The sequence below is a fragment of the Hippopotamus amphibius genome, chromosome 14 (assembly GCF_030028045.1).
Source record: "Hippopotamus amphibius kiboko isolate mHipAmp2 chromosome 14, mHipAmp2.hap2, whole genome shotgun sequence".
Taxonomy (NCBI): Eukaryota; Metazoa; Chordata; class Mammalia; order Artiodactyla; family Hippopotamidae; genus Hippopotamus; species Hippopotamus amphibius.
The window spans coordinates 75,920,699-75,938,678 of NC_080199.1; the positions used below are offsets into that span (position 1 = coordinate 75,920,699).

The 17,980-nt window shown below is 41.9% G+C and overlaps 1 protein-coding gene across 3 annotated transcripts in view; it reads left to right on the forward strand.

The window, feature by feature from the left end:
- USP12 (ubiquitin specific peptidase 12) overlaps window positions 1-17,980 on the forward strand; it is a 79,317-nt gene that overhangs the window by 48,192 nt on the left and 13,145 nt on the right. For 2 of the 3 annotated variants that reach the window (XM_057707346.1, XM_057707345.1), the window contains 3 exons: window positions 13,799-14,028; window positions 17,009-17,085; window positions 17,203-17,286. In XM_057707346.1, the coding sequence (XP_057563329.1) occupies window positions 13,816-14,028; window positions 17,009-17,085; window positions 17,203-17,286 (374 nt within the window). In that variant the 5' untranslated portion in view covers window positions 13,799-13,815. Of the gene's footprint in view, window positions 1-5,937; window positions 6,152-13,798; window positions 14,029-17,008; window positions 17,086-17,202; window positions 17,287-17,980 lie in introns of all 3 variants that reach the window. The other variant, XM_057707344.1, reaches the window with a different exon arrangement.

A 17,980-nucleotide genomic window follows, 5' to 3' on the forward strand; every position in this document is an offset into this window, starting at 1 on the left:
TTACGTCCATGGCTTTTTTTCCCCTTTAAAAAGTTTTTGGGAAGCCTTAAGGATGTGCTCTATCCGCAGCGTTCTGAAGTCTCATCCTCTGTCTTGATGGGGAACCTGTTGCTGTGCTGAGGGTTTATGGACCCAATCAGCCTGATGATTTATTTCCCTCAGTTCTAAAACATTCTGGTATTGGGATAATTTTCTTCCTATTATTGTAATTTCTGTTTTGTCTTTTTTTTGATATTGTTAGTTGCATATTGAAACACTTAGACTGATTGTTTATTTTTCTTATTTTTTCTCCCATTTTTGACCATCTGCCTTATTCTACGTTTTAGACTCTATCTTCAACTTTTTTGTCCAGCTCGTAGCATTTTTTATTTCTTAGAATGTTACTTTTATTTTTTTAACCTTGTTTCACGGAGGCAATATTTTCTGTTCCTTTTCTCAGGATGTTATTTATAGTTTTTGTTGTTGCTGAGGTTTTCTTATGCTTACTGGATTGTTTCTGAGACCTCTGAGTTTATTTTCCCACCACTTCTAGACTTTAGCATCTTTACTATCGGATGCTCTCCTCATTTTTTTCATCTGTAAGGGTGCAATTCTGAAAGGATGGCTAGGGCTTTTTGTGTTATGGTTCGGGCTGACCTTCCACCCTAGAGTGACCCTTGGTGAATGCCCCTCCCTCCCGTGGCCCCCACCCCATTTCAGTAGCTAGGGCCCTTTCTCTGGGGCTGTTTATTTTCTGCCGGGAGGCCTCCTCCAGTGTCTGTCTGGGGGAGCTTGATTCAGGGTTTCCTTTAGCCCCGTTTCCTGAGCGGTGCCTCGCTGCCCTCCTCAAGGGTTCTCGACCCAGAGTCTCCTGTTCATCTTCTGTGGAGGCTAAACCTGCAGTTGAAGGAAGAGTTAAATGCCTGGAGGTCTAAATGGTCCTTTTAAGGCCTTATAACCAGACTTGTGTTTTTAGAGGCTCCCCACCCCCCACAGAAGAAGTCTCTGACCCTTTAGAGGTGCGTTCGTTGTTTCCCATTTGTGTCTTAGAGATGTTTGGGCTACTTTTCCTCCACCTGCCTTCTGTTTTCTGTGAGTTCGCTGACATCTCTAGTCTGTTGTCGTCTTTGGCCTTTTGAGTGTTTGCCTAATCTATTCTTTTACTGTCATTTTATTGGGGTTTCATGGGGAGGAGAGTTAAATGAATATACTTAATATACTTATTGAGAAGTCTGGCCGCTACTTCTGATACCTGGAATGCCCGCACTTACAATGCAGAGCTGTCTAGTGATCAGAAGCCTCATTTCGCTTCTGGGAGTGGCAGACCCCAGTTCTCCCATCTCGTTGCCCATTCCCTGCTGCTGCCACCCGTATCGCTCAGACGCCAGAGCTCATCTGTGCCTTAAATTGTAGAAGAGTCGTGCCCGTTGTTAGGGTCCCAGAAGAACCCGTTTTCCTTAGAGCAGCAGTATTTTCTGTATTGAAGGCTGTTTTCCCTTTACCTTCTCCAGCATAAACTGTTCAGTCTCTCCATTTTGTGTCTAACTTTTTTGCAGATAACCTCAAAACAAGTAAAAGAACATACTTGCTAAAGCAATATGAGTCTTAAAGCTCTATAATATTTTTTCTGATGTTTTTAATATGATACCAGTATCCAAATACCAGTGTTATGTGTAAAAAAAAAAAAAGTTTCTAAGAAGGTGTCATTTTTATTACTTCACGTGCATCAGTCTAAATTCAAGAGGTAGAGTTTGTGTTTCTCCCTGAAGCTGAGTAACCGAGATTCAGTAAAACCAGGGAAAGCAGGAATTTCTGACACAGTTTCTGATCTCTGTGCCTGATTGAATATTGTAATGAAGGACTGAGATTCCTGAGGTGGCCAGGGCTCCAGCTGTGAAAGGGGGATGAACGCCTTGAATTATCTGCAGAAATGAGTGGGTGGTCAGAGCGGATGCGGTTGGGACTGGGGTGGCCGTGGGCGTCCTCTGTGGCCTGTGTCCTCAGGCCAGGTGCAGCTGCGTTCTGCACCTCTAACCGGTTTTCATGTGCCCTGTTTTCAGCTCTTAAGTTGCCATCACCCTTCTCTCTTGCTTCCTTCCCCCTGTTCTATTTGTAGAGTTATCACACTATTCATAGGGTCCCTTAAAAATTAAGGTTGGAGCTTTGAGGGGTCGGGAGATGGCTTAGTTAATTCAGGGGTAAATGTTTTAACGATTTCCTCGTGTCCCTATGCCTGTCTGCCAAGTAGTTAGCGTTGTACATAACGTGGATGCAGCTGCTTTAAGGAACTTGATGGTTAATCTTTCCTAACAATTGGATTCTCTTAAACGAGGCACGTGTATTTTCTTCTCATCAGTCTGTTCTTAGCGAAGTGTGCATTTCCAGGTTCATTTTAATTGCTCTTACCAACAGCTAGTACTGAAAAGAGTTCCTATTAGATCTGCCTGATTGGATCGCTTTTTGCGACCAGTAAGTGGTAGAATTACTCAATAGCACTTGCTTTGGGGAAATAGTACATGTATTTGGGCAAGTAGAAAATTACCTTTTTTTTTTAATGGAGAAAAGAAGAAAAAAACCACACACACGCACAGCTTAATTAACCTACCAGAAAATTGAAACAGAGTGATTAATTACTGTTCACTTTGTTAATAACAATATTTTCCGTTATCTTCAGTTGTAGATATTTTTGTCTTGGAGGAATATTTTCACAGATGACAGCCTTTATGGCAGTTCATGCTTAATGATGACTCTGATGTCTGGCACTATGATTTGCATGATACACAGAGTGGGGGTTTCCTATCGGGTTCGCTCTTGTGGGCACGGTAGAATTTCTCATGTTACAGGATGTCAAGAGAGGAGTGATGCTGGTGTGGCCGGAGGTGCAAAAACCATCTTGAGGAGGCAGAGGAGCTTTTGGAGGCTTTCTCTTGCTGTACAATATCCCACGTACACGTCGGCTATTTATGTATAGTCAGCTAAATTCTTTGAAAACAAATTGTTTTAATCTGATAAACCAGAGTGCCTTTTTCCTTTATATCTTGTAGCTCATGAGTACTTATTTTAGTAAAGTTGATAGTGGAGAGTGATTTACACTAGTAGTGTCTCTTTCCTGCTTTTTGTGCAGTCTTTCCATTTTTAATAGCCTTTTAAAAATCACTTTATTATATGATTTTATTTTAATTTTCTAACACAGTAGGCTCCCAAACACAAGTAGGTTGGGCTTAGTAAATCTTTTTGTGAGGCTAGACCATCTTATAAAAGGCTTTTAAACCTGAATTGCTGGTAGTCATTAGTTGGAACTCTGAATCCATGGAGCAGGGGCCATTATGGAGGAGAGAGAGAAATAAAAATGAACCTTTCCATTTGTAGGCTGTGAAGTTGATTAGACTGATGTCTCTTGGTTCTGTTTTCCTTTGCACTGATTTCATTCTCCTTTAGTGTCTCCACCTGATGGCCATAGGCTGCTCAAGGCTTATATCATCAGAGATCCCAGACCGTCCATATCAGGCCTGACCACAGAACTCTGGCCAGGTTGGCTCCAGTGCCCAGCCTTGTTGCAGGGTCTACAGAAGGGCTTGTGGCTGACAGCCATACACAGTTTGCACAGAGAAGTCAGTCCCGTGAGGAAGCCTGGGGCAGGGGAGCAAGGGAGCGGGGAGGAACGGATATCCCCGAGAATCTGGACTAGGTCTACCCAGCTGCAGAGAGGAGGCGGGTTGGGGGCACCTGGGGTCTGGAGTTACATAAAACAGGGCCACCTAAAGAAAAATTGTGGTCAGAGGAAGAGGGCCTTCCTTTAGAAGGGGATGCATTGGGGGTTCAGGTCTTAGCCCCCCGTTTTAAAGTTCCCCATCAACCTTTAGCCTAATGCTTTAGGTGTCCAGGGATAATTGTTACCCAATCCATTATGTACAACAATTTCTTCTGAATTTATTAGCCAGAATATTCTCTAAACAATAACTTTAATGCCCCCTGAAATATGGTTTTTATGAGAAAAGTCGGGGTAAAACTTTCATGCTTTCTTTTTTTATATTCTTATTTACAACTTCCACTGGAGACTAATAAACCACATAGATTTTTGTGTAGTTGATATACTTTTGAATCCATTGCAATAATTCTTTTTGATGAAAGTTGGCTCTTGAAGCCACACAAAGAAGTATTCCAGGCTAGTCTTGTACATTGTACATTTCCTGTCCCATATATTGTATGACCACATCTGTAAGTCATCCTAGTTCTTTTCTGTGGGGAAAGGGATTTTAGAGGCCACAGTCTGGGTGCAGGGGAAACTTACTGCTGTGGAGGCCTTTTCAGTGGCTAAAACCTGAGAATGCAAACACACACACACACACACTCCCCCACCTCCACCCCACCCCCACACACACTTTAAGATTTACAGAGAGGCATGAGTTTATACTGCTATTTCTAATTTCACTTTAACTTGAAAGGGCTTTCACTCTGATTTTTACTGTTGTATCTTTTTTCCTTTACTTAAAACATTTGATTGCTGGGGTTATTAACACAATGCCTTCCTTGCTGTGTCCTGCAGTATATCTGTAGTGGTTTCAAAATAGCAATGTCAGTGGGTTCATTCTGATGTGAGTACTGAGTGCTGTTTTAAGACTTCTTTTTTCTTTTTGTTCTTATGTAGTTCGGTAGGCATGGATGGTAAAAATCCTGTGTTTTAAAGTCATATGAAGTCATTCTTTTCTTTATGTAGTTCTACCACCAACTTGATACACATTTAGGTTTGATTTATTTCTATTTATTTTCAATTTTAGGAATTTATTTTTTCTTTTTTGTTTTAATTTAGTTTTTAAAAATATGGGTACAAAGTAAACTTTTTGTAACCATGTACGTGCACAGCAGTCTCACTTTCATTGCTTTCTACTCTTTTCCCTCTTTCTCTATAAATAACCATTTTTTATTAGCTTTTAATTTATCCTTCCTAGTTTTAAAATATAAGCAAACACGTGCCTGTGTTTATGGACGTAGTGGGAGAGTGCCCGTTCTTCAGCGCCCTTCTCCACTCAGCTGTCACAGTTACCGTGTGCGGCCCCCACCCCGGGGTGGCTCTCTGAGAGTGGTCCGTGGTCCTTGTTCCTTGTTCCCTCCGCAGCTCCTCACTGATGGGCTTCTAGGTGTTTTATTAGCCGGCTTTGGGAGTCAGCGTCTATTAATGGGAAGGAAAAAGGAAGGCAGAAAGTATTTATCAAACTCTGTGTTATTTTCTCTGTAAAGTAGGACGACTTCCTCCCCTGTTATTAAAGAGGAGGAAACTGAAGCCGAGTGAGCTGTAGTCACCTGCTCCAGGCCACACAGCCGGTGAGAGGTGGGGCCGCAGTTCAGGATTCAACTCTGGAGCTAAGTCCAGGTCCTTCTAATGGATTGAGAATGACGTGACCTGGCGTTTCAGCATTTCAGGGGTTGTTAGGCTGTCATGTTGATGACTTTTTCATCTAATATTCCAGAGTATCTTGTTTTTTGCTCGTTTATTTTTTGGATGGCACTGAAGAACCTGATAGTAAACCTCACTTTTATGTTTGTTTGGTTTTTTTTAGAATTCTTGAGAGTTATATTTTTAACTGTACAGTATAAAAAAATGCTTTGTATACAACCGATACTATAGCAACGGGAATTGAAAAAGAAAGAAATTCTCCAGAATCCTAAACCTTAACTAATCTCACTGTTCAAACCGTGTAGTTCAGTTTTCATAAAGGCCAAATTTATTGCACGCATTTGTCTTCAGTTTTAACCCGAGACGGATGCCAAGAGCATCCGTTTAATGTTAAAATGGGAAATTTGCAGTCAGGACAATTGTTTCTACTCTCAGATACCTTTTCTTTTGTGAGGATCATCAGTTCCCTCTTCTCTCTCTCTTCTCTCAACTATGGACATGGAATTCTTTCTCTGAAAAATGTGTTGCCCCAAATTTAACAAAAATGTTTTTTTTTGTGCTAGTTTGGGAATACCTGCTACTGCAATTCAGTTCTTCAAGCACTTTATTTTTGTCGTCCGTTTCGGGAAAAAGTTCTCGCGTACAAGAGTCAACCTAGGAAGAAGGAGAGCCTTCTTACGTGCTTAGCAGACCTCTTCCACAGCATCGCTACCCAGAAGAAGAAGGTGGGAGTCATACCTCCTAAGAAGTTCATAACAAGATTACGGAAAGAAAATGGTAATTCTTCTACCTCTTAACGTATTGCTTACGTAGCAGGAAGGTCGGGTACAGCAAGCATCGCCTGGGCGCCTTTATGCCTGATGATGTGTTAGGCGCTGAAAAGCTAAAGGTGGTGTTCCTGTCTCTGAGGCAGCACCAGTTTAGTGAGGAGACAGCCACGTAGTGGGTACTGTGAGGTGTGACTGCTGTTGGAAGTATGTTGTACAGAGGTCAAATTCCATATGCCAGGAAATGAGAAATCATAATTTCTCTTTTTTTCTTGCTTGGCTTTTCTATCAAGAAAAGTTGTGGGGTTTTTTCTTTTCTTTTCTTTTCTTTTCTTTTTTTTCCTTTTTTCTTTTTTTTTTCACTTGTTCATTTGTTGTTTTTGTAATGTTTTCATATATGTCAGCTCATTTGATTCCTACGGTAACCTGATGAGAGAGCATGTTACTTCCCCCATTTTAGTCATGAAAAAAACAGAAGCCAAGAGACTTGCCAGGAGTCCCACCCCAGCGAAAGGAAAGACCCAGCACAATAAATTAAACTTTCTGGCTTAGGGTCAGTGGTTTTCACCCCACCTCCTGCCCCCTTCCCTTTTAAAAATGGTCACTGATTGTGTCCCACTTCCCTTTTCTTTCTTAAAATATTTTTCATTTAATTTTCATAGCAAGCCCATAAGTTAGACATTACTTCCTCACTTTATGTGATGTCACTGGCTCTTCAGAGATGTTAAGGTCACCTGTCGGGCCCCACAGTTCTCCCTGACATCTGAACCCAGCGTGTTCTGTCCATTGTGGTGTGTGTGCTACCCCAGAAAGTTCAGATGGATTTGAGAAACACGTAGACTTCTGTTTGTCTGTTTGTTTGGATGTAGGCATTTCAATCATTGTGGAAATAAAATTGAGTGAGATTTTTAGTTTGATTTATTATCTGTCAAATATAATGATGTCCACAGAAATATGATTTGAGAAGTCTTTAAGGTTGGTTATTAAATGCACCATTGGGGAGGGCTGCCCTTAAGTCAGTTGCCACTGTTCATTACCACATGAATTAAGATAAGCATGGGTCATATCTAGTTTCCTAAAACACATGAAGAGGCTGAAATAACATGGCTGTAGGTTATTACTCTTGAATCTGATACCCATGTTAAAGATTTTGCTCATTTTCTCCATATACAAATATAGATCAAATATACAAATATAGTTGATTAATTGCTCACAAAAACACATCTTTTTTGTGTTTCCCCAATTAAAGCTAAACCTACTTACTTTCTTGAATTACAGATGTGTATAGCATCTTCCGTTTGTAAGAAAGCCAAGTACAACTCTGTTAGAATGTGGACTGAGTGACTCAAGTCTTCTCAGAGAGTCTTTTTGTCTGTATTGGTAGGAAACTTAAAAATTTTTGTCCTGGTGGAAGACTCTCTTACAGTTGACCCTTGAACAGCATGGGTTTAAACTGCGCAGGTCCATTAATACGACAGTTTTTTCCAACAGTGAATACTGCAGCACTGCATCATCTGTGGCGGCTCCAGTCCTCAGAGGCAGGACCAGGTCCCGAGGAACCACATGTACAGGGGGCCAGCTATGAGTTATACATGGATTTTCAGCTGTGTAGAGGGTCCCCTCTCCTGTGATATTTGAACATGCCATCCTTTTGCAGTGATTTCGTTAGTATTTTTTAAATGTTCAGCATCGGAAACATGAAACTTACACAGAGTGCACATTATTTTCCTTTTCATGTAATAGTACATTTTTTCTTGACCTTGTTTAATAATAATATATTGCATCTGTTCTGTCTTATAAATACCACAGACTGGGTGGCTTAAATAATAAACATTTGTTTATCACAGTCTAGAGGTTGGACAGTCCAAGGTTAAGGTGCTGGCAGATTCACTGCGTGTAAAGGCTCTCTTCCTGGTGTGCAGACGGCCACCTTCTCCCTGTGACCTCTCATGATAGAGAGGGAGAAGCAAGCTCTCTCGAGTCTCTTATAAGAGCAGTCCTTTCAGCCCCTAAGACCTAAACGACCTCCCAAGGGCCCTATCTCCAAATAGCATCACGTTGGGGCTTAGGGTTTCAGCATGTGAATTTGGAGAGTGGCAGGTGCGTGCAGACCATAACATCTTTACGTGAACAATGATTTTTAAATTTAGATCGACTCTCCTGCTGAACACAGTGTTCATGTTACTGTGTTTTGAAAGTTCTATGTGGTTCAATACCTGCAGCTTTATATGTTTGGTTATTGAAGCTGCGATATCTTTCCAGTGTTTATTATTATTAGTTTAAAAAATACTTTATTTATTTATTTTGGCTGCACTGGGTCTTGGTTGTGGTGTGTGGATCTTAGTTGCGGCATGTATGTGGGATCTAGTTCCCTGACCAGGGATTGAATCTGGCCCCCTGCATTGGGAGCACAGAGTCTTAGCCACTGGACCACCAGGGAAGTCAGTGTTTTTTGAATTTTTTGTGTGTTTAGGTAGAGTCAATTGATAACACAACAGACTTCTTAATTACTTTGTTGAGTGAAATTGATTCCAGAATGAATATATCAAACCCATCTTTTCATAAGCTTTGTTTCACTTTTCTGTAATTCAGAAATAATATTTAATAGAAAGACATGTTTATTACTTGATGTTGCTGGCTTTTGTAAATATGTTTTGATTTTCGGCTTTTGATTTTTTTTCCCCCGCTAATTACTGTAGAGGAGAGCATACAAATCAGAAAAGATTTAATAGGTTATCTATTGCATAAGTCTCCTGAGATTTTATTGATTGGTTTGTTTTAAATCTCTGGGAAGTATGTTGCCTATTTCAGTATCTCCACTAACTTTCACTGTTGGATTGTTCCTAAATCAGTCTCCTTCCATGTTGTGTTAAAAACTTACATTCTATATTCCCAATAGGTATTCACTCTTTATTGTTTTAACCACTATGCATTATATTACTAATCATTTAGCTATCCCTTGGAAAGAATTTATTTTAATTTCAGTAATGAATTTTTGTTTTTAAAATTTTAATTTATGTTGCCTAATGAAAGCAGAAGATGCTATAGCACCATGCACCTACACGCAGTGTGAGAACACTTGCTCCGTACACGTGGTGTCTTTGATAACAGGGAATATCTGTACGCATTAGCCATTACCTGTTTCATCCCTGCTGTGTGCGGCCCTGTGCAGGAACTGGCGATAATGGGAGGAGACAGACCTCTGCCCTTGGGGCTGGCGTTCTGTCGGGGAAGACAGACAGACAGTTACATAAGGTCACGTGCCATTGCTACAAAGAGAGGTGAGCAGGGTGAGGTGGTGGAGGATGAGGGCATTGATCAGTGACGTGAGAGCAGAGATTTGAAGTGAGAGACAAGGCATTCGAAGATCCGAAGCAGAGCTGTTCCACGCAGGTGGACAGAAAGTGCAGTTACCCTGAGCGCTTGAAGGACAGCAGGAAAATCCCCGTGGCCGGAGCACAGGGAGATGAAGATCAAGTCAGAGGGAAAGAAAGGCGGGCAGCTCGGGGTGTTGTGAAAGCCGCGGGGGCCCGGAGGGCTCTGCTCTGCGTCAGAAGGTCCAGTGGGAAGGGCGGCCCACGGGCAGCGCAAGGAGCAGCAGGGCGCCTGGCCGGGAGGTCCTGCGGTGGTGGAGCTAGGAAGCAAGGTCCTGTTGATAACGGTGGACTTGCTGTTGGCCCTCCCTTGTTTAGAAGACCCAACACCCATGTTGGTGAGCTAACTTACTGAGCAGCTGACGCCGCTGGATCATCTAAGGCGGGCTTGGGTCAGACCAGCTGGCGCGTGGCAAGGTGCGTCATTCACCTTGCTGTCTGGGAGTGTTCTTCTCATGTCATCTGGGCTGTTTCAGCCCCTGTTATCTACTCATTCGTTCCTTCATTCATTCGCTCAAGAAATGTCGAGCACGTCCAGTATGTGGCTGGCGCTGCTCTGGGTGTGGGGACACAGCAGTCACAGTAGTAGGAAGGGGCCGGGTCTCAGGAGCCTGCGCGCCCACAGCGGCGTCTCAGGTGCTGTGCAGAGACGCAGTTACAAAAACATAAATCCATATTCAAGTACTGGTTTTTTCTCACGTGAGCAGATCATAGTTGTTCACAAATAACAGCTGTTAGATTTTAGTATTAATTTCTCATATTCATTCATCTTTCTCCAGAAGAGCATGAAAGATATTTCTGTAATGAGAAGCTGTAGCTATTTCTGAAATTATGAAGGAAACAACTTACTTTTAGGCAGCGATTGAGTTTTCCTCATTTTCTTTCTGCGTTGACATTGCAGTTGTATCAGGACTTCGACAGCTTATGCGTTTATTTAATGTTGCACTTGTCTGTCTCCCGCTAGACCGCCAGCTCCTCTGCGTCGGGGGCCCTTTGTTTCACGCACCTTTGCAGTCCCTGCACTTAAGCCAGTTCCCGGCAGGTTGTTCGCCGCTGTTTACGGAGTGTTTGTTGGATAAGTGAAGAATTGGGTGAATTTGTTTAATTTGCAAAAGCAAGTTTGAAATCCACCTTTGCCGTTATGCTGCTCTGCAGAGAAGAAGGCCACCCATCAGAAAACCAAGAGTTTAGAAATTAAATACATTAATAGAGTTTTCAGGAATTGTCATGAGGCCATGTAAGCCAATGGCATCCCAGTGTTCCTGTGGTCTTGGTTGATGGTTAAAACTATAATGACTGCTCTTCGCTTAGGCTCTTGAGGATCCTGATGTGTTCAGTTTACTTTCTTTATAGAAAGTGGGCTGCAAATTATTTTAAATACTTTAACAACCAAATAGAGCATTTTCTGAGTTACTTTCCATCTCATTTCCAGAGCATTCAAGTCAGTTGAGGTATTTTTGTGACTATGAAGTCATTGTTCTGTGTTAAAAGAACATCCAAAAAAAGATGTTTCAGCTTTTTAAAAAATAAAAACATTTGCATATTTCTGCTTTCCCAAAGAAGTATTTATTTTGAAAAACGTACATATATACTGAAATAATTTAAGAGGGAAGAGTGAGTCTGGCTTGTGGCATTAAGTCCACTGTGGTGAGTACTCATCCCGCACCTCAGCCAGGCCCTTAGTAATGTTTGTCAAGTCCTTTTCCTGATCCTCCCCCATCCTCCCTCTCTCTAGTTGCTCCATGGCTTCCCCAGTTTGAGTCCACTTTGCTCGAGACACCTGATCAGTGCTGGCATAATCTCCTTGCAGTCCTCATCTTAGGGGGCCTCCTGAGGTTGGCGATTCTAGAGTTGTGGCCTGGGGAGGGGCACGTGAGAGGTGGAAGCTCTTGATTTTTGAGGGGTTCCATTCACTTAAAGGAGCTGCCTAGACACGGAGCAGGTTAGGGCAGGAGTCGGGTGGACGGAAAAACCATGAATCAGGCCATCAGAGGGGGACGGGAGGTTAGCAGATACCTGCAGAAGGGTGAGGGTTGAGGGGAGGATGGCCGGATCTTACGAGCTTTCTTGATTGAGGGCACGTTTTTATGTGCAGGTGAACGTGTAGTGGCTTAGGGGTGGCAGCAGGGAGCTAGAAGATGCCAAAGGTTGAAGAAATGGGGAGTTTAGAGCAGAAAGCAGCTCCTAGAAGGAACAGCAAAAGGGCTTGGGAAAGAAAAAAATCCCACAGATGAGGAAGGAAATAAGGTATAAGAGCAGTGGAGACTAGGAGACTGGGGTTGAAGGGTGGGGTCGTGTCCTCAGGGATGGAGGTGATAGCCTTGAGAGGCGAGGGGAAAGGTCGTTGACCTCAGTTATCTCAACTTTGGCATCAACTAGTCCATCGGTGGCACCATCGGAGGGCTTCGAGCATGACTTTGCTTGATCTCAGAGTTGGAGACGATGGCCAGAGCTGTCTCACAGTATGGGTGGAGTGCAGTGACTTCCGCCGGAGTGGGGCTGAGGAGTGGTGTCAGATGCTTCGAATCCACTGTCCCTCGTGAGTAAAACCCAGAAGACACGCGGTACACCAACTTAAAGAGCGGTTAAAGGTTAAGTTCTCATGGGCTAATGCAGGAACTCTTAGGACTCAGGGCTTTTATTGTTCTTAAAAATAACATACGGAGTTTGTTTATGGCTAATCAAACCCCTCAGGACAAACTTACAGCCGAGAAACTCAGTGCAGCTCCAGCTGCATTCCTGAGCATCACGTGTTTGCCTGACATGCCTGTGATCAGAGGCAGAACCACAGGGTGGATCTGGACAGTCTTGCTCTAGCAGCTGCACCTGAAATGCAACGCCTTTCAAAGGTCTTTTTGACACCAAGATTGAAATCACTGTTTCCTTTTAATATTCATGAAAATGAATATTTTCACTTGTTCCCATTTTATCTTTGCAATAACCTTGCAGAGGAAGATGGTATTCCATTTTACAGATGGGAAAATCGAGACTTTTTTGGTTACCTTGGGGTTGAATGTTTTTCATGTGTTTTATTTAAACGTTTGAACTCTGTTTCTATAAATTGTTGATTTCAAGTCCTTTGCTGACTTTGTATTTTCTTTTGTGTTAATATAAATTCTTTATATGTTGAAAATGTTAATAACTTTCAGGTGTCACTGTTTTTAACTTCTTAAATGATTTCTAATGCGTAGAACTTAGTTTTATGCAGTCATATCTGTAGCTCTTCTAAAATGTAAATTTTTAATTCCTTTTATCTTAGGAAGGCTTGCCCTAAATTTTCTTCTCAATTTCTATTCTATCATTTTAAAAAATGTAAACTGTAAACTTCCTGGCACTTATTAAATGTGCACGGAGGCTCTGAAGGTGAGGCTTCCTGGCTGGGTGGTCGTCTCTGGGCCGTGGGCGCCTCGTGTGGCAGGTGGCCCTGGCTGCCTACGTGCGGCTGGGTGGGGCCGGACGCCTGGCTTGAATCCTGGCCCTGCCTCTTCCCGGCAGTGACTTTACTGCTTGATCCCATTTCCTCACTTGTGAAGTACAGTTCTTAGCTGTGTCACAGGGTTGTTAGGAAGATGACATGAGACCCTGCCCCTGAAGTCCTTCCCCTTCGGGCTTGGTGCGTGATGCGAGCACACGTTAAGCGCTTCATGTTGGCAACTCTCCCATTTCGATGACGTTTACTCATTCATGTAACTACAGGGAACAGTCCACGGAATTGCAGACCTCACGTTTGGAAGGGGCCTTAGCCTCTGCATTAAATAGCTCGTGATGCCTTTGTTCCCTAAACCCGACTGCACAGCACAGTCACCTGGAGGAGCTTTGAAATGTGCAGGTTTCAGGCCTCACCTCTGACTTACTGAGCGTCTCTAGCATGTTATGGCCCAGTGATTTATGTTAGCAACTTCCTCTGTGGCTCTTACGCATCTGCCGTGGCACTGCCAAGAGGTCCAGCTTTTGCTTTAAAACTTGCCATGTTGTAATGTTTGTAGAGTAATAGATTAAACGAGCTAATAAAAGCAGTTATCTCCTCAGTACCTTATGCATGAGGGCAGGTTTTGCTGTTTTCTCATTGATCAGTTAGTTTTTTTTTTAAAGATTCTCATTCATCATAACTTTATTTTCCCCAAATTCAGTCATAATTTTTATATGTGAAAGATACCTATTTCTTGTACATTACTAACAGTTCCAAACATTTTACTTAGTCCTAATAGAATACTAGGTATTCTTTTTTCAATTTAGTTTTTTAATAAAGTTATTAATTCTGAAATAATTGTTCTTATTTTTAGAGCTTTTTGACAACTACATGCAGCAAGATGCCCATGAATTCTTAAATTACCTACTAAATACAATTGCTGATATTTTACAAGAAGAGAGAAAGCAAGAAAAACAAAATGGTCGTTTGCCCAACGGTAATATTGACAGTGAAAATAACAACAGCACACCAGACCCAACGTGGGTTCATGAGATTTTTCAGGGAACATTAACTAATGAAACCAGATGTCTTACTTGTGAAACTGTAAGTATATCATAAAATTTTGTATAGAGCAAATCTAATCCATTGTGTTAAATGTTCTTTGAGGATGGGTATGAGAGGTGACCTTGAAAGTTGTGGCCTTATGAGTGTGTCCGTGACTGTGGCGATGTGCCTCTCAGCACTCTGCTTGCTACCAGTGAGCACTGAGTGGCAGAGAAGTACCTGCTGCAGTTTGAACTATGTGAGTGTGTTTCAGTACAGGAGACTGTAGAGCCATGTTCTGGAAATTATGTCTTAATTGAGCTCGGAAGAAACCTACAGGTCAGGGAAGTATATTAATTTGTTGTTCCTTTTCCTACAATTATGTTTATTGTTTATGGTTGGAATAAAAACTGAAGCCTACTGTGTGCACTCAAAGAGGGAAGCTACACACTTGCTGGTAGTTTGTAAGGATGAGCAGTAGGTAAGTCTCTTGGAAGTGATGTGCACATAGGGTCGGACAGCCCAGCACTCCTGTTAAATTCTTACCTTGTTCTCACTTGATGAGTGAAAGGTCAGACTCTTCCTTAGGCGTCCTTTGTCTTGCCAGGCGAGCCAGTGATGTCCTTTACAGCACCTCCCCTCAGCACGAGAGTTTAGGGGTTCGCATCGCGTGTGGTCACCACGTTTTCTTTAGCCTCCTTCCATCTAGAACATTTCCATGTTCTTTTCTTCTGTGATGTTTACATTTCTAAAGAGTATGCCCCCTGCCCCTTTTTAATCTAACATACCTTGTGTCCAGTTTGTCTGGCGTTTCCTTCTAATTGTTGCAGGTTGTACATTCTTGGCTGGAACAATTCATAGTTAATGTGTCCTCCTAAGGATATCACATCTAGGCACACAGTTCCATCTGCCCCTCGCTGGTGAAATTAATTTTGATCTCCTGTTCACGATGTTGTTCAGTTTCTCCACTTCAGAATGACTTTTTTTAATGCCCTGGTAACTAGTGGGCAGACTACGGCAGACACAGATATCTTATTCCTCATCAAAATCCCCCCCAAGACTTAGCATTCACAGATGATTTTTGTCCAGTCCAGTCCTTTTCTTCTTTTTTAATAGAATCACAATTTTATTCATTTTTATTTATTTTATTTTTTATTTATTGGCTGCATTGGGTCTTCGTTGCTGTGGATGGGCTTTCTGTAGTTGCGGAGATTGGAGATCGGGGGCTGCTCTTCACTGCAATGCACGGGCTTCTCATTGCAGTGGCTTCTCTTGTTGCACAGCACGGGCTTTAGGCGCATGGGCTCAGTAGTTGTGGCACGAGGGCTCTAGAGCGCAGGCTCAGTAGTTGTGGTGCACGGGCTTAGTTGCTCCATGACGTGTGGGATCTTCCTGGAGCAGGGATTGAACCCGTGTCCCCTACGTTGGCAGGAGGATTATTAACCACTGCACCACCAGGGAAGCCCTGCCCAGTCCAATCTTTACTGTGATGGTTGTACGACTGGTTTTTGATAGCAGAGGAGAATAGCGAGGTTGACTGGAAAAAGAGAGTCCACAGGCAAGAAAAGTAAGGAAAGTGCTTTATGGATGTTGGAAAGAATAACATTGTCTACTCGGTTAACTGAATCAGATAAACTTATACTGGCAGAGACTAATAAGGAACTGTCTTTTTTTTTTTTTTTTTTTTTTAATAGACTTAAGAAAAATTGAGTGGAAAGTACAGAGAGTTCCCAAATTACCTCCCTCCCCACTCCCCCCTAATAGTAACATCCTTGGCATTAGTGAGATATATTTGTTGCAGTTGGTGGGCCAATTTCAATACATTATCACAGGGTTCATTCTTGGTGTTGACGAATGTATAATGGTGCGATCTCAGTAGTTTCACTGCTCTGAAAGTTCCTGCTTCCCTTCTCCCCTGCCCCTGGCAGCCACTCATCATCGTTTTACTGCCTCCATAGTTTTGCCTTTTCCAGATGCCATGTGGTTAGAATCACAGAGTATGCAGCCTTTTCAGACTGGCTTTTTTCTCGTAGCAGGATGTATTTAAGGTTCCTGCATGTCTCTTCACAGCTTCATAGCTCATTTCTTTTTATTGCTGAATTACGTTTTATTGTCTGGATGTACCAGAGAGTTTATCCATTCACCTGCTGAAGGACATTGAGGTTGCTCCCAGGTCTTGATAATTGTGAATAACGCTGTTATAAACGTGCACGTGTAGGTTTTCATGTGGGCATAACTTTTCAGCTCCTTTGGTTTGTGCAGTACTAAGGTGCGCCATGGCTGGATCGTGTGTAGAGTAAGGAGAGTATGTTTAGCTTTGGAAGGACCTGCCGGGGTGGCTGCGCCATTACACGTTCTCACCAACTGTGGGAGTTCCTGGTGCTCCACGTCCTTGTCGGCACGTGTTGTTGTCAGACACTGACGTCACCTCCTTGCGCGTGGGAGAAGTGACAGCGAGAGTTGTGTCCTGCTCCATCCAGTTCAAATGAATAAATAGCAACTCCATTTTTATAAGATGATTTATTTATAATTCAAACAGAACATTGTTCAGTTTGGGGGGGAATAAAAGAAGGCTATAAATGAAGACTGTAGTTTGGTATTTGGGGCTAAATTTTTTTCTTAAATGATAAAACAATACAGATATCATGTCCTTTGCCAAACATTCTCATTCAGTCTTGGCCGATATTTTTTAAGAATTAGTGTATATGGTATGGTTTTTTTTTATGTTTTACAGTATTATCAAGATTAGGGGAAGTAATGGAATTTCACATTACACTAGCCTTTGCCAGTAAGAAAATCAGTCACAGGTGCACTTTGGTGTGTTACACCTACATGTAATGAAGGTTACTGACTCGGTGTCCTTTTGGATAACTTGGATAACACAAATCAGTAGTTTTCTTTTGAACTTGGGGGAAAAGAATTCTTTATACACTTAATTATACTTAATAATACTGATAATAGAGTGGATTTAATTCTGTCATTTTGGACCAGTGATTTACTGATATTTAAAGAAATCAAAGGTATTTCCCTGTTTTTACAGATAAGCAGCAAAGATGAAGATTTTTTAGACCTTTCAGTTGACGTGGAACAGAATACATCAATTACCCACTGCTTAAGGTAAGTGTAGACTTGTTTATTTTGACATTTAATGGCTATCTTTGGTTTGGAATATTTTTAAATGAATACATAATTTTCTGGTAGAGACAAAATTAATTTATTTTGTATTTTACACAGGGGTTTTAGCAACACAGAAACTCTATGCAGTGAATACAAATATTACTGTGAAGAATGTCGCAGCAAACAGGAAGCACACAAGCGGTAATTTAGTGTTTTTGAGATTTATAGTGATTCTTGGGCAGTGGATGTTGTAGACGGGCTTTTCTGGCTGAAAGTAATCTGTGGCAATTTGCAGTGAGTAAACATTCTTCATTTTATCACCAACAGTTAAGACTCATACTAGATAAACAATGTTCAACTCTGTACCCTCAGGTGATTTTCTACATTTAGTGATTATTTTAGTAATCATAAACCAATACAGTTAAAATATTTTGCTTTGAAGCTTTCCTGATTGTGTAAACTTTTTCTTGGTGAGGAGGGATGAGGGGGAAGTACTTTCCTCACCCCCACCCTAGTTTCCACTGTTCCTACGCAGGATTTTGTGCCTTCTCTCAGTATGTTATTATAAAGACTGGTTCCTTTGGTAACAAGAGATTGAATCATCAGCATCCTGATTATTTTACTTTTTATTTTGAAACAATCTCAAACTTAGAAAAGTTGCATGAACAATACCAAGAATATTTTTTTACCCTAACCCATGTGAGAGTGAGTTCCTGATATGATGTCCCACAATCCTGGATGCTTGGTAGCTGCTTCCTACCAGCGAGGAAGATTCCTGTGTCCCGTATCCATCCACGTCAGGAAGGTAACACTGATGTGTTACTGTTGTCGTACACCTTATTTTAGTATCACCAGATGTCCCAATAACGTCCTTTATAGAAAAAAGGATCCAGTC